Source organism: Temnothorax americanus, unplaced genomic scaffold, assembly GCF_048541705.1.
Source record: "Temnothorax americanus isolate GAGA-0224 unplaced genomic scaffold, ASM4854170v1 Scaffold36, whole genome shotgun sequence".
In the NCBI taxonomy this organism is placed as follows: domain Eukaryota; kingdom Metazoa; phylum Arthropoda; class Insecta; order Hymenoptera; family Formicidae; genus Temnothorax; species Temnothorax americanus.
In genome coordinates, this window is record NW_027509505.1 from 800,900 (window position 1) to 816,955 (window position 16,056).

At 43.2% G+C, this 16,056-nt stretch overlaps 1 protein-coding gene across 2 annotated transcripts; it reads right to left on the minus strand.

Annotated features, from left to right (window-relative positions):
- Nucleotides 1-9,336: 9,336 nt before the first annotated feature.
- Spz5 (spatzle 5 Toll-1 receptor) lies at nucleotides 9,337-16,054 on the minus strand. Of its 2 annotated transcripts, none has more exons than XM_077414349.1 (8): nucleotides 14,478-16,054; nucleotides 14,177-14,391; nucleotides 13,457-13,611; nucleotides 11,817-11,906; nucleotides 11,022-11,150; nucleotides 10,727-10,882; nucleotides 10,379-10,621; nucleotides 9,337-10,144 (listed from the first exon to the last, which is right to left on the minus strand). In XM_077414349.1, exons 2-8 carry the CDS (start codon nucleotides 14,207-14,209, stop codon nucleotides 9,973-9,975), a joined length of 978 nt encoding a protein of 325 aa, XP_077270475.1. In that variant the 5' UTR covers nucleotides 14,210-14,391; nucleotides 14,478-16,054; the 3' UTR covers nucleotides 9,337-9,972. The 2 variants fall into 2 exon arrangements, with proteins under 2 accessions (XP_077270475.1, XP_077270476.1); XM_077414350.1 differs by having other exon boundaries at nucleotides 14,463-16,054.
- Nucleotides 16,055-16,056: the final 2 nt, after the last annotated feature.

Consider the following 16,056-nt stretch of genomic DNA (forward strand, 5'->3'; position numbering starts at 1 on the left):
AAACGTAGCTATAGGCCTCGGGTTTTCATCCTTCGAGCGACCAATCGCGGCCCTCGGAAAGCTCCTTTCTCCCCCTCTACCTCGAGGGCTAACGATTTATTTCAGCGACCTCTCGGATTCGATATCAACGACTTTTCGGGCCCCGGGGCGAGGCGCAACCCCGGCGGTAACCCTTCCCGCGAATTTCTCACCTTCCACCCCCTCGAGTGCGTGCGATTTCAGCAGCCGACAAGTCACGCGCGGTAACGTAACGTAAAATACGTGGATGTAGTAAATGGACCAGAGATTCGTGCTGGCTGTGCGCACATGGGGCTCCGAGAGACACGTTGAAATGTGTTGCACGATGATAATATACCGTCATATATAGCCCGGCCGAAACAATCTTTTTTAATTTCGCGGCCGACTACGGTCACCAAAACTCCGATTTTGGTCGAAACTGGCCGAAATTGAAACCGAAACCGAATTTTCGGCCGGGCTCTACCGTTGTATTTTCTTGGCGCGAAAATCTCGATCTTCCGAATTGTCCTCGCCGCACGCGCGCAGTTGCCGAACTCTTCATGAGGGTACAACGAGATGTTTATCCGATGAGGTGTTCACGCACGGGAACGCAGATACGGGCGTAATTTCTTTCAACGGATCCTGCGCGCACGTATATTTGGTGCGGGTATATTCATCATTTTCTAGATTACTGCGTTAGTTAAGCCAGATGTTAAGCGGCGTGACGGTCCAAGAATCTCGCGTTCCATTCGAATTAACGAATCTCGACGAGATGCGATCGATGAAAAGCGAAAAGATGTCTTACGGAGAGAAGAGCAGTCAATCGTGTTCGCGATTGAAGATTGACTTAATTTCTGATTTAATATCGTGATAATATTGTATCATTATCATCGTTTCCTACATTGTGTATCAGTCGTATATATTCGCGATCGAAGCGATCCGCGAATCCGCTCGTCGAGTCGCGGAGTGGCCCGGGGCCAAGTTTATCCCTAAAAGCCCTTCTGCCCGAGTTTCCCAGATCCCCACTGTCGAATGGCTGTCTCTAGTGTCTCTCGACTTCAGTGCGACAGACAAGAGCGAACCGCACGCACGCACGGGACGCATGCACGCATCACCGAAAAGCACGGCTAATATGCGTGGAGACCCGATTAACATGACAATGACAGCTGCGCATGCAGACATAAATTAATACGTATTCTTCTTCCCGATGGAAGGACTACGAATCACGGCACCGCTGTGTCCCTTTCGCGCGTAATGATGCGGCCGCTTGATAAATCACCCTTCCGGCCCTAACTAGATCGCGTTGTGCTCGATCAAGTCTCTCGCTTGCAAAAAGCGAATCGAGAAGCGAATCCTTCCACGCTCGCCGCTCGGCAAGTCGGTCATTTTACATCTTTGCTTTAAATTCCGCAGGACAAATGCTTCTCATTGTTAGAGGTGTTCACAATGACGTCGAAATAAATCAATTTATCGAAAAAATCAGGAACGCTCAGGTAGAAAATCCCGTCCCGAGAATGTCTCTTTGACCCGTCCAGAATTCGAGAATTTTCTACTTTCAAGGTTCTCAACGCTCGTCGTATAGGTTCTCAATACGATTGCATTAATCGTACATATGTGAAAAAATTTAGCTAAATTTAGTCGTAAAATATGGATAACTAATATTTTTTGCAGCAAGAGCTATAGTTTAGCAATAGTAGCAAAACCTTTTGTTCTCGCTGCAAAAAATGTTGCTCTCGTTGCAAACAATGTTAGTTATCCATATATTACGACTATTTTATAGATTTCGAGAAAGGATGCGATTTTACTTGTTCGCGAGTTGCCACGGATTCTGGATCGAATTGGAATAAATTTATTAGAAAAGCCGCTGCGCGAAACTGCAGACATTTCGCACGTTGTCAACAATATCAGAGTTGTTAGTTACAAGGAAGGAATGTCCAGAGATTGAGAAGCGTCGGATCCAATCGGATCTTACCTGATTTTCGAACTTCGTCTAGTCAGACTTGGATATGAACAGTCGAAAAATCAGGTATCGTTTCAGGCGAATCCATTTTTTTCATCAGTTCGATACGAAAGAACTACATCTGGAGAAACATTTTATCGTTGGTCAGCATCACTTTTCAACTGCATCGGTTTTTCAGCTGTCGCAAATCTTCAACTGAAAGTTATTTTCCGTTGAACAACGTCGTTAATCTTTTTTGCAATCTCGGAAGGTTATAATTATATCTACACGGAGAAAAATAAGTCTGCTGCTGCAGCAAAATCGTCATTGCTACTGTATATTCGTAGCGACAACAATTAAATTTAGTTAATGCCACGCAACTAATTTTACGAATTATTCATCATTAAAGCAAAATCTGTTTTGTTGCGAGAATAGAAAACATTTGCTGAGTGTATTTATCTTTAGAATCACGTTAATTATTGAAACAAAATAATGTATTTTTAGCAAATATATTTGTTATCAGAGCAAAACTACTGCTCGTTAGCCTCTGTCGCCTCACTGAGCGAAGAGGATATAGAGGCAACGTTCACACAACAACGCCACTAGGCATCAGTGCATGGCGAGAAGAGCTTTCTCGCATTTAAAATACATCCAGCCGCGTAGACCCCGCTACGAAGCAAAAGGCAAATTCGGTTTTAAAACCTCGTTGTAAGATTTATTATGTCAACTCTCTAAATGAGAATATGTTCTTTTTCTCTGTGTACCTACAGACAGTTGGAGAATGCCTGAAAAAATTACATATATCGCTTATATAGTAAAAATTGGTAAAAATATAATTTTGCTCTTGTAATAAAATTATATTGTTAGTACATATAATTCGTAGATTTATTAGATAGATAAAAAAATTCAGCAAAATAAGATCCAGCAAAAGTGATTAGTACTCTCAATAAATCATTTTACTGTCCATATAATACCTGACTAATTGTAAGAAATTTTGCTTTAACAGTAAAAAATCTGCTGTGCCAGCAAATTATTTTTCTCCGTGTACTGGCATCTTATAAGCTATACACAATTTTGAGGTTTTACAAGATTATTTAAGACTTTTTATCAAAATTGTCATTAAAAAGAACACAAATTCTTGCCATGCTTCAGATCTCAAAGTCTCCATAAAGAAATACGTTTGCGCGTACCAATTGTCACGTACACTGTTTGATAACGGGTCTCGAGAAATATCGATCTGGTGTATCCATGCATCGAATCAGTGGAGTAGAATCGAACGAGGAAAGTTTGATCGCTGGTGCATTTCGGTCTTACGGAACGATTTTGCGCCATGTGTGCCGTGTGCCGTATTGCGTCAAATACAGTGGTGAAAGCAGCTGCAACGTGACACGCGTCCATTGTCGGTATTTCGTGGGCAACGAAAAATGAAAAATCGTCCCTCGTATTCTCGTCTCTTGCCGTACGAAATCCCTTCGGCCTTTGACCTCTGATGTTGCGGGGATATCACCTGGACCACGGAAGATATATATATATATATATATATATATTCTTTGGGAAATTTATTCTCACGGTTTGATACTCTTCTCTCTTTTGATCGCTCTGTGAAAGCTCTTGTCTGTATAATTTGCGCGTCATCGTAATTAAAGAGATCTTGGGGAATATCGAAAAAAACGCAGCTACGCAATGTATTATGAAGTGACTTAATGTTATCATGAAATAAATAAATAATTCAAGAAATTAATGTAAAATTTGTATTTTTTATATATGACCTGTAAACACCTTGCGCGCGATAGTGATAGGCGCGCTACAAGCCGAGAATCGGTGAATTCATCGAAGAACCCTAGTGCGAGGGTGCCATCAGGGGTTACTCTAGGTGTTCAAGCGAATTGGGGGTCGCGTAACCTCCCCTCCTCCCTTCCTATCCAACGCGTGCCATCTTCGATGTAGTGGCCTGCCACTAAATCACCCCAACCGAAAGGGTTTAAATGCTCTTTTTTTTCTTGCCCTTCTGCAATAGAATAATAATCGCGGTAGTAGGATGTTCGACATTTCTAAGAAAAATGTGATATACTGCACGTATCTTTACTCTCTCGTGCTATCAACATTCACACATACACACGCATACACATGTAGCGAGCCAAGTTTCTTGGTATATTCCAATGTTTTTGTGTATTTCAATATTTAAAAAATACCGATCTTCAAATAATATATCGATTCTAGCTAGAAATACATAGTCATAAATATTACTAAAATATAAAAAGCATTAATGCAGAATGCGATTACCATCAGTACGCAATTATTTCCTCATGGCAAAGTCGTTAAGACTTATCTTCATTATGACGGCCAACGAATCGTAGCGATATCACGATCGATACTTTCTCTCGCAGAGTTCGTTAGAAACATCTGCCGCGACCTGACGTCGTCGTTCCCGCGAATGGTTGCGGCTGTGAAACATCAGGACAATTTCTGTGCATTGTCCTTTTGAATTATTGCTTCCCTCTCTACTGGAATTTTTTTCAAGTCCATGGCAAATACGTTCTACAACATCAGTCAACTCTCGATGACAATAATGTTGATGCTAGGAAAAATGCAAGTACAAATAAACTACTGTTAAATTAACGCTTAATTACGTAGCGCATTCAACTGTTCATAATAGAATAACCATCAGAAGACTTAATGTGCTACGTGAATAATTAATTTGCGGTTGCATGTTGCGAAACGGGACGTTTCACAGGACATAAATTAGGAAGGAAAACTCAGGTAAATTGACAAAAACTCAACAGAAAATTTGGGACAGCTGTCGACACGGTAGACCAGAAAATCCAGAAAAAAAAGGAGCCGTGTTGTTAACGGCTAATTTTGTGGTGATACCTACGCAATTTTTGTCACACGCGAACCCGCAACATCTCCCAGGATCAAGTTCTGATCCTTGTTATCACGTTTGATAAGAAGAGATACGTGACACGAGTGACACGACGCCGTTTCCTTAAAAAAGTCATTGAAGATGATTATTCGCATAAGCCAAGGGATACTGCATACGAGCTAGCAATCAAAATTCTGTTTTGTAATCTCCTCGATGTAGATGAAGCATATTTTGATTTAAGATAACTCGATCTGTTTACCATCTAAATTACAATTACATACGAATAAGGTATCGATAAAAAGGTATGAAAACATTTAACGTGCAATCATGCGGACTCGTTGTCGTGTGCGTCACGTGCTCGAAGTACCGCCGCGAAGTTTGCGGGGCCATCGATCGTCCTCTGCACGCGGTCTTTCGCGAGTCTCGTCGCGGCACGTCGCAGGAGGCCGTCTGTGAGTGAGCGTGTAAGTGAGGCCACGCGCGCGTGTTCATGCGTGCGTGCGTGAGCGCGTAAGCGCGCGCGCGCGCCCGGAGCACGCACTTACGCACGATCGACGCGGATCGTTCGCTCGTTGTGCGTGGCGCGCTACGTTGCCATGACGACCAGTGGCAGTGCCACGCATTGATCGCAGACTCCCGCTCGCTCGCTCGCTCGGCGGTGCGTGGACTGCGGAGTCGAGTGCGTAGAGACGCGACGGAGAAAGGAGAGGAGAATACGCACGTACGCACACACGTACACACGCACACACGCGTCTACGCAGCATGCGCGCATGCACGCACGCACGCACGCACGCGAAGCGGCAGGCATCGGGGATAATGCTCGTACGAAGCGGACACGCCGCGCCGGGCTTCCTCGCTCTTTGCGAGGCTTTCTTTCGTGTTTTATAACGACGATTTAGAGCGTCCGTTTAAGCTATAGACTATCATTATTCTCGCCCGTACAGAACAACGACGATTATTAATTCAGCTCCCTTCCTCGTCTTTGATTTCCCTCGTCTTTAATCAAACACGTTATCATTAGATATTCTCAGTTCAACCATTTTCAATCGTTAATCTCTCCAGATTTTACTTCCACTTCCTACTTGGGTAAATCTGTTCCGAGTAGGATCGTATATATAAACTGATAAAAATAATATACGTATATCTATACATCTCTCTGGAGCTCTTCATAAAAATGGCAATTATAACATACTAGAATAAACACAAATTTTATTTTTTAGCTGTGCTGCTATCATAAAATCTATCATTTAACAGTTCCGGTTTCGACTTAGAACGGAACAAGATCTACAAGACCTCAATTTTTTTCCCGCGAAGATACAATCCGAGGTAATAAAACCGCGTCGCCGCGCTGCGCCGCGCCGTGCGGTGTCGGCCGAGTAGAAGCGGCAATGGATGAACGAAAGGGTTAGCTTCGAGATTAAAAGGAAGTCACCCCCTGCTCCTCCCTTCTCTTCCATCAATCACAATTATATCCTCTCTCTCCCCTGCTATCGTTCATAATTACTGCTCGTGACTTTATCCCGGCGCTCGAAGCTGCCGGTCGACCGGCTCGGTAGTGTAGCACGAGAGAAAAAGAGGAAGGGGGATATGGATGCTCGGAGTGAGATAGAGAGCACAATAGACTTTTGGCACGGAGATTACTGTAAAACTCCCCGTCGGGGGTGGCAGAAATTCTCGAGGAGAGAAAAAAAAAGTTCGGAACCCTCCGGCCGTAGTTCTGATCTCGTTGCAGAAACGGAAACGAAGCCGCTATCTCTCTTTAAAAAATATATGTATATATATCTCTCAGTTGCCGTTTTGAGCTCGCAAAATTTCTATTCGGACGAACCGAGTGAAATATTTTCTCGAACGCAATTGCAGGGCGATCGCTCGGATGCCTCCCATTATATAGTTCGCTTTCAATAAATAATGTCACGGTGATATTCGATGACGCAGAGCGTTCGCGCGTGCACGGTGCATTAAACGCCACCGATGAACTTACGTCACATTAAAAAAAATTGTTACCAGGTATCCAAGGTTGCTTTTTTTATGCAAGTTCGCTGGTGGAAAAAAAAATATCATAGGTAAAGTCTGTGCCGTCAGCGCTGACCTTACGCAGTCTTTTTTACGCCCAGTAAACCCCGATTCCGTTCAATGTATTTTCACCAATTGACGTTCGGTTGAAATAACGGCGCGCCTAATTAATCGAGCGATTTCGCGAAATTGTGATTGTGCTGGCGCGACCGCCGAAGGTTTTATGGTTAAACGTGGGACCGTGTCGGCAAACTTGACCTATCCGATCGCGCGCTCGGGAAATGGCACGGAAGCGGAAATGGGTCAGACATGTGATTTGATACAAGACGCGTACGGTTTTGCGCGTCGCAATCGAAATTAATAAACTCTCCCACCGAATTAATGGCGTATATATATATATACACACGCACACACACGCACACACACACACACACACACACACATACACACACGTGACGTAGCAGCTTTTCTCTGCTTATGGATTTGGTATATTTTTGTAAGCAAGTCCACGTCGTTTGCGCGGTCCATGTGCTTCGTTCGTCATCTTGCGACTTGGTAGGGATCAAAGGTGGGCTTCCTCTTCCTGAAACGTGACATCTGGACGCCGTGAATCGACTCGGAATTTCGATTTAATCTCGTCGAGGCTCCAGATGTGAGGCAAACTGCGGTAAATTATCGCGCTATACCGTTTGGCGTTTTTACAACGAGTATGAAAAAATATTCTTTTGAAAAAAAGTCGTGATACTTTTACAATGAGGTTCCGATTATGGACCTGTGCATCGTAGAGTCAAACGCGAAGTGTTAAAAATGCGAGATAAATTATAAAGCCTTTTTAACGGTGAAAATTTCTCGCAAGCAAGAATTCTCTTAATTGATACATTATCCTTCGCTCCGTATACATACGCACGCCATCGCAGGACGACCTCGCTTCTCTGCGGAAGGCCCCTTCGTCCGTCGCTGGCTCACACACGCTTACGCGCGTGCATATAAACGGAAACCCTTCAAGTAGCCTACCATCCACCTCATGTGTACAGACACTTCTGTCACGCACGAGTGGAGGGAAACGCATAAGGTACAAGTGCACGGGTATAGGCGCACCGTATGTAGGTGCAACGCATTGCACTTATGTACGTACATACGTACGCCTAGAATTCACCCTTCTTTTTGCTGGACGCGGGGGGATGCCGAGGGGAATACCGGGGGGTGGTTCTTGAGCAGGTGCAAGCGAGTGGGTGCGTGTGAGAGCGCGCGTTTCTCCAAGCAGAACGGAATCTACAGCGAATCCGGGGCGCGCTAAATGGTCTCTCTCTCTCTCTCTCTCTCTCTTGGAAACGTGTTTTTCAGCGATAATTTTTAATTAAAAATTTATTCACTCAAAGCTATTTAAATGTTAAGGTAGGCGAAGGATTTTTCTATAATACTGTTATAAAACAAACATATTAACAATAATAAAAGAAAAATTATTTTTCTCCTTAGATATATTCTTTCACCAGATTTCTCATGTAATTTAATGATTTTATTAAATTCTTCGCCGACTTTATGAATTCCAGTCACTATATTGTCTGCCATTCGAATTTTCAAAAACGCTAAAAGGAATTTTTGACACTATTTTTGATTGGTTTAGATCTACCGCTTCGCAGTGGGACGCTCCTAGCGGGAGCAAATCCCAGCGTAGAGGTAGAGGCGCTTACGATCACAAATGAGGCCACGTCTCATTTCTGGCATTACTGGTTATAGCAAGGGCTGGCGAAAATTGTCGGGAAATGGCGCGAAAAGGGTGTCGTGTTACCCCACAACATTTCCACGCGAAACTTGCGCGTGTCTGACCTCCAGTTCCTCCCCCCTCATCCCGCCTCTCGTCACTTAGCCTTCGTCCCTCTTTTCGCTCGTTTGTCTGTCCTTTTTCAACCGCAAATTGTGAAATCGAGATCCTTTATTTTATGCTCTCTCGGGTCTCTCTTCGATTTCTTCGAACATTTAGTACATACATCCACCTTGATAAGGTGTCACGATTAAAACCGCGATGTCATGTTTCACGCAACATTCCGTTGGTTGTGCAGTCGATAAGTTATTTAGTATACGATAAGTCGCATGACAATCGACGCTTGTCCATCTTAAGGAGAAGTTTTTCGTAATCTCTAATAATAATTTATATTTTAAAGATTCACAGATTTTAAAATAATAATTCCTTATTTTTCTCCATGCAACGATTTTACGCGATTTATGGTTTTCGCGTTTTTTTCTTTTCTTTATTAATCAAAAGCAGCTGATATCAATAAACAGCATACAACGATAAATTAATTATCTGTGTTATTTATTCGCGTACAAATAGCGCGCATAAAAGATCTGCTTTTAATTTTTTATTACACAATTACGAGATTTCCTTCCGCCGTCCCTCTTTAATCTTACTGGAGAGAAATGCCTATATTGCATAAATAAGCTTAATCATGGCGATACAACTATCTATTGAGACATCTCCTAAATAAAATTTTCACATACTGTTGAAATAAAAGAGAGAGTAATATTAATTAAAAACGATATGTATAATTGATAATTGATCTGCGATAATAGCGCGAAATTGCGCGACCTACTTTTGTAGAATTTTGGGTAAATCGGCGATCGAAGATGCCGAAAGATAAATGAGAAATATTCGAGATAGCTTTGACCATAGTCAATGAAATATATAAAAAACCATATAATATGTATACATATATACATCTTTCACGCTAAAAATGGGCGACGCGAGTATACATGGTAATATGTACGTGATATCGGAACAGCGACATTTTTGAAAAATTCCCCGCCTGTTCATCGCAAAGACACGTTGAGAGCGTTCATTGACGCCTTCAGAATTACGCCGTTTGCGATTTGCAATTAACAATGCGGCAATTAATGATACGCTGATAACGTGTATTCGCCTCCGCGTTACACCGCTGGTAATGCGCGTCGCGGTACACACTTACTCGGGTGCGCATCGTTCATAGAACGCTACATTATCGGTACTCACTTTCAATGCCGTTTCCAGGCGCGCTCTGTGGTCGCGGAATTACAATCGCGAAGAGAACGACGTGTACAACCGCGTTTAATAGCGCTTATCCCCTGAAAACGCACCCCATTCGCGCTATAGCGCGACGCCGCGCGCGCCGTAGTCGCCGCATTCTCAGTAATTCGGTATGATCTGGCACGTGCAACCGTGCGGAAACCAGAACAAATCGGTGTAAAGTCGATTACCGCTCCCCTCGAGCGCGACTAGTCTCTTTTGCACGAATTGTTGCTGGCATCTACTTCTGTATCCCTCCGGAATGGAGCATATACCGTTGCACACGTCGTTCCTAAAAGCACAAGAGGATTGGTATCTCCTCGTTCTTTATAGTCTCCCTCGAGTTCGATAAGGACATCGTTCCGATGCGATAAAAAAAGATGACCTCTCCTATGAGTTAACGTCCATTTAGAGTAAACGTGAAAATTAAAATGTAAAACGCGAATTAAATTCGAGCAATTACTTTAGAAATTCTCTGACCCTGTGTTAGATTTATCATCACAAATTCTTCGAGTATAACACTTACAAGCATTTCTCGCTTCTGACGAGCTGCGTGTACTTGTTCTGTCCCGGAAGATTAACAACGTACATCCAGTTGCCCTGTTTGTTCAGAGCAGCTTGGGGAGCAATATACTGCGCTTGTGTGGGGCACAGGGAGATGACTTCCGGATCCGACTGTCTCTTTACACGGTCGTCCTTAAGTTTCGCGTAGCCCAACAACGGGTTCACGCTATAACTTCGCGGCGCTATCTTGCCACCCCGCGAATATCTATTATATTTTAACACAAGATGTAAATATATTAAACGCGCGCGCGCGCGCAAGGAGCAGTCACCATTTTAACTTCTCCATTTTAATTTCTTTAATATTTCGTACCTATTCGTCAGCCACGATTGGTTCGGTTCTAATACGCTTATGGGTTCCTGCGAATAAGCACGATCGATCTGTCGTGGGACGTCCTGATGATACTTCAGCGTTACTTCCGGGAGGAAGGGATTCCTCTGCGCTTGTGGCGGTGCGGAGTATTTGTAACTGCAATTCGACGAATCGAAAATTTAACTTTGTATGCTAATATCATTTTTACTTCGCTGGTATCGCTACTTAAGTGCATCTTCTGTCCGTTACGATGATGTAAATAATTTGACACGTGTATGCGTAACGAGTATATTACCTATGATAACGGCTACTATTGGACGGAGGTCCATATTCTGAGGCTGGCTGTCCTCTTAGAGGAGGCTGCGTGTATAATTGATCGTCTTGTCGTGGATAATTATAGCCTTGATTATAATCCGGAGGAGAACTTAAAAATGGTAATAAGGAGAATATGCGAGAGTACATCAATAACAATCCAATTAATGATTATACATCAATATCTCTAACGGTAAAAATTATTAAGTTATTCGTAACTTATCTGTTTTAAATATCTTTCACTATAAGTTTCTTTGGTAATTATTTGGAATTAGGGCTTTTCCCAATTTTGAAGTTTTTCAATCTTTTTCTTTGCGAAAGAGTGTATTTTGTCAAGTTGAAAAATCGCATGGAGGACATAGGAAAGCTATATTTTTTTGCGAATTTTAATAACTTTTCTCATTAGCGTTTTCTTTTGGTAAAAAGTTGTAATTTAGGTAAATATATCGATTAAACGTGTGTTCAACTCCATCAAACTTTGTTTGCATATTGAAGTAAATGTTTGGATCCCCGGGAGAGGCGGAGCCAAATTTGGTTTAGGGTTTGAAAGTCAGATTTTGGGAGCCCTTCCTGCCGTCAGATTCGAGACCAGAGCCACAGCGTTGTTCCCCCTCCATTCATCAACCTTCTACGATTGATCATCGTTGGAATCGCAGCAAAGTTTTTTGCCAAGACAGCCGTAAAAAATATCAAAATTGGGAAAAAACTTTAATTCTAAATAATTACCGTTTCTTTTGTCATATAAGTATATCAAGATAATTCAGTACTGAAAATGTACCTGTAAACGTTGAAATCTTCGCGGGATTCATCTTGCAACGCGGTGTTAAAATCGAAGCTGCATTTGTCGACGAGAAACTTGATGAGTTGTCTAAAAAGAGATAAAGAGAGAAAAAAGAAAAAGAAAAAGGAAGAAACCGTTACGGAATACAATGCGTTAATAAAAACGAATGATGCACATTATTCCCTCGAGAGTTACATTCGACCTTTGGCCCCGCACGCGAGCCGCCGGTCTTGCTGCAACGCTTATCAAAGATACCGGCCATTCTGTCTCTCGGCCGGACGACCGAGATTCGTCTCTCTTCCAGGTTGACAAAAGGTTATTTACGCAGGTGCGTACTCAATTGGGTGTATTGCGCAACTGTGTTAGGCCTGAGCAAGCATTAGCCAGGCGCGAGATGCAGCGTGTTCGTTTGCGGCGAAATGACACGCGGGATGCCGTGAACCGACGTGGTCTGACTCGAGTCAGCAATTTGATATTTCTGACAGTGTAATTGACCGTTGTTCGGGTCGTTCCTACGCGCATAATTATCGGAAGTGACAGCTGTCGCAATCACAAGTTTCTCCAATTGCTAAAATTATTCAACGGTGGGATCGTTGCAGCTTATCGAAACCTAACTTATTTCATTGCGCAGCGCTGAAAGATTTTAAATCTGCACAAGACGGAATAATGCGATATCAGCAATATTTTTGGATATCCGAATTGTTGAAAAAAAAAATTTATTCTAAGCGCTAAAACACCGTTGTTTTATTTCTGCGCAATCGTCTGTTTTATTATTCATTTTCTGCAAACTTATTCAAATATGTACGATTCGCGAGTACTCGATAGGAGTATATTATTCATGTAAATTGTAAATATTTGAGGTCATGTCGAAGGAGCGATTTGTTCAGTGAAGAAGAAAGAAAGACATACCGGTATTCGGGCACGACGGGGCTCGGTTTGGAACTAATGTAACGGGCCCAATAATTATCCAACAACGTATGACCGCGCCAAGGCCATGGTCATGGTACGCTAAGCAACGATCTCACCAACGTTCTTACATTATATATAGCGGCCGCTCACTTTACGTAACTCTTCCTAACATCTTTGGGATAGGATTTGAGCGTAAAAGCGAGCATTTGGGAAATCTACCTGACGAATCACTTGCGTATGTAGCACGGTAACAGCGGGCGGCGGCTATCTATAACGGACGCTGCAACATCTGATTTCTGTGATCCGATCGCGGCGGAGATGCGAATTTTTCTGGGCTAGATCCATAGATCGCGCTTATAAAAAACGAGGGACGAAAATTGTTTTACGGGCGAGAGTCGTTCCGGCATAAAATTGGTTGTGCAAGCCTATTAAGGCGAACTCGATGCTTTCGAGAAACGGATTCTCACCTCGAGGAGAAGAGGAGTTAGCGGAACTTTCCCCTCCAGAAGTTTTTCTCAGCGTGCGCGTCGATCATTCGTATGCATAGAGGAAGGCGGAAGGTGGACACGGTGGACGCGGCGAAAGGAATATCAACAATTGGAAATGGGTCGACCGGATCATCGCAGATTTCCACTTGTTGCGTTACCTCGTCGCTGATTCGGCAGCGATATATATATATATATATATTTTTTTTTTTAAGGGAAGGGAGGAGTTCTAAGGGTACTTACCGAGGATAATGGTCCGGCGTTTCGCAGAAGGTCTGCCCCGGTGGCGCGCAGTGAGGAGTATGTCCTGGAGGCGCGGGTACGAAAGGCTCGTACTGCGGCCGCCCTGGACATCCGTACTCGGTGCAGGGTTCGCCCCGGGTGACCATCAAGAAAAACTATTGGCACATACAAGCATAATCAAATTCATAAAAAAAAAACGTTATATTTCGGAAGACTAGAAAATGCCAATTTTTTATTTCTTTTTCGATTCTTAATTCTACGCGAAATATTCATTCCCTTCGTATACGCACGTGGAAATGTAGCTTACACGCGTTTTGCATTTGCGGTCAAATACACAATGAAACTTGAAGCACGAGATCACTAGTGTTGACTCAGCACAATGTACAATGTGGGACCACTCTTATTGTGAAATGCTGCACCGACTTATTGTAATTGATCGCTTATCGAGGTACTTCCTGTACGGTACAAACGCGTTCTTGCGACAGTATTAATCGGCTCTGATTCAGCCTACACGTAATTCAATCGGTAGATAAAAAAGCGTCAGCTATTAATCAAAAAGATGAGTTAATGTCGATTCGCGATTAGAAAGGTATATATACATCAGCGTGCGTTTACAATTAATAGAAAGAACGTTACATCAGATTTATATCCAGCTTCCTGCGTACTCTGCAACTACGGCGATTAGTTAGCTCTTAACATGAGATTGGACCGATCACTTACGATTGATAATATTAGGTACCACGCAAACGCCATTTCGACCTATCGTTATGATTCACCCCTCCTTGATAGAACCTTCTCTCCTATGGTGAGCGCGGCAGGTGTCTCGGCAGGAAGGAGGCCGCGAAGTCACTTAATTGGCATCGCGTGCCGATCAATCGCCGTGCCAATGTCACCGTTGATAAACGATAACCCGTACTCGACCCAGGATCGTTGCCCTGAGAACGATCGTAAAGGACAGAGAGCCCGGTTGAGAACAAAGCCGAGTTGAGTCTCACGTTCGATATACCTTTGAATTTTTTACTTTTTAGATAAACGACACCTCGGCCGAGTCTCGATCCGCGTCAACTTTACGGATTTTAAGCCAGAAAGAAGGAGAAATATTCAATCCAAATCGGGATCGATCTCCCGTCTCCTCTAGACGTTACCGTTGTTGTAACGCGTGTAGCTCGTTGTCGCACCGACTATGACAGAGTACGGCCAACCATAACGGACGTCTCTCCACTTTTGGCCAGCGTGATTCGAAAGTGTCCACGACACTGGGTCCAGATACTGGCGCGATTCGGTTCTACGCGCCGCGGCGCGAGTCTACCTAGCAACGTGGGATACGTGGGTATACCTGTGCGTTGGCCCCTTCCTCGGGTGACGTGCACGAGTTCTGCGGGGCTCAGGGTGGGGTAGGCGGACACATACTTTCACTGGAATACGTGCGGCGAGGGATTCATCGACCTTATGACAGCGTAAACTGAGTTTTTCTCCGGATGACACGGATACATCTTGATTATGCGACGTCGCTAGTATGTCAGGAAAGAGAAAGAGAAATGCTACTTCTTATACCGAAGCTTAACATTTAGTAGACGGGGAATCGTTAAAATTTCTTTTTTTTTTTTATGTATGAGATATCGCACACGTCTGTCGCTATAAATTTTTCGATGGAGATAAATTGCGTTTGGTGAAAATTTGAGATTAAGCATCATCCCGCTGTAACACGACAATGCCGGACGTTGAAAGGTTGAGGGAAAGTAATGCTAAACATTTCGAACGTTTAAAAATAAGTTGACCCAGGAAATAAAGTCACATTAAAATTAATCGTAAGGAAGTATTTTAAATATTTGGCTCGAATACATTTAGTAGTCCGAAATTATGTGTTCTGGTCCCTGCTCAAGATATTTAGTGATCTAAAGTGGAGTGGACAGATAGTAATCTTATAATCGCAGAGAGACGGGAATAGATATAAATGATCGTTACATAATTGCTTTATTATTATTCAGGAGTTCTATTAGAAACGTGATAGGTCATGGCGAATCCGTTAGCTGCATCGCTGATATTTTAAAGTGTCAATCATTCTTTATTTATATAAAATAAAACATCAAAAAAATGTTGGCAATATTTCGAAAATATTTAAATGATTGTTTGTGTTTCACAAATCGATTGCGACTAATATGTTCAGGTAAACCAGTCGATAAGGAGAGCCCCTCGTAATTGTTCAGAAAGATAAAATGCGTAGTATCTATCTCCGCGTATCGCAACTGCAGTGTCCAGCGTGCTATGTTTCAGGGAGAGGGGTTTCAGTGGGTGCATGCCCCACATATCCCGGGTGGCCGGCCCCCGGGAATGCGCGAGGTATTTTCCCTCTTCCTACGGGAGAAGGGGGAAAGTACGTAGAGTACGCCTATTCTTCCACTTGGCTTAAAGGTAAGTGGCGAACGGCGTTCGAATACAGCGGTTCCATAGTCATGTTCGTTTTTAGTTTGGAGTTGTGCTTGCGGTGCTCGTGATGGCGCTTGAAGTGCCACTGGGCCACTGCCATATCTACATTCAGTGTAGGACTGGGTTATCTACTGAGAAATACCGTGCTGTTTGCCACGCTAGAAGCTAGAACC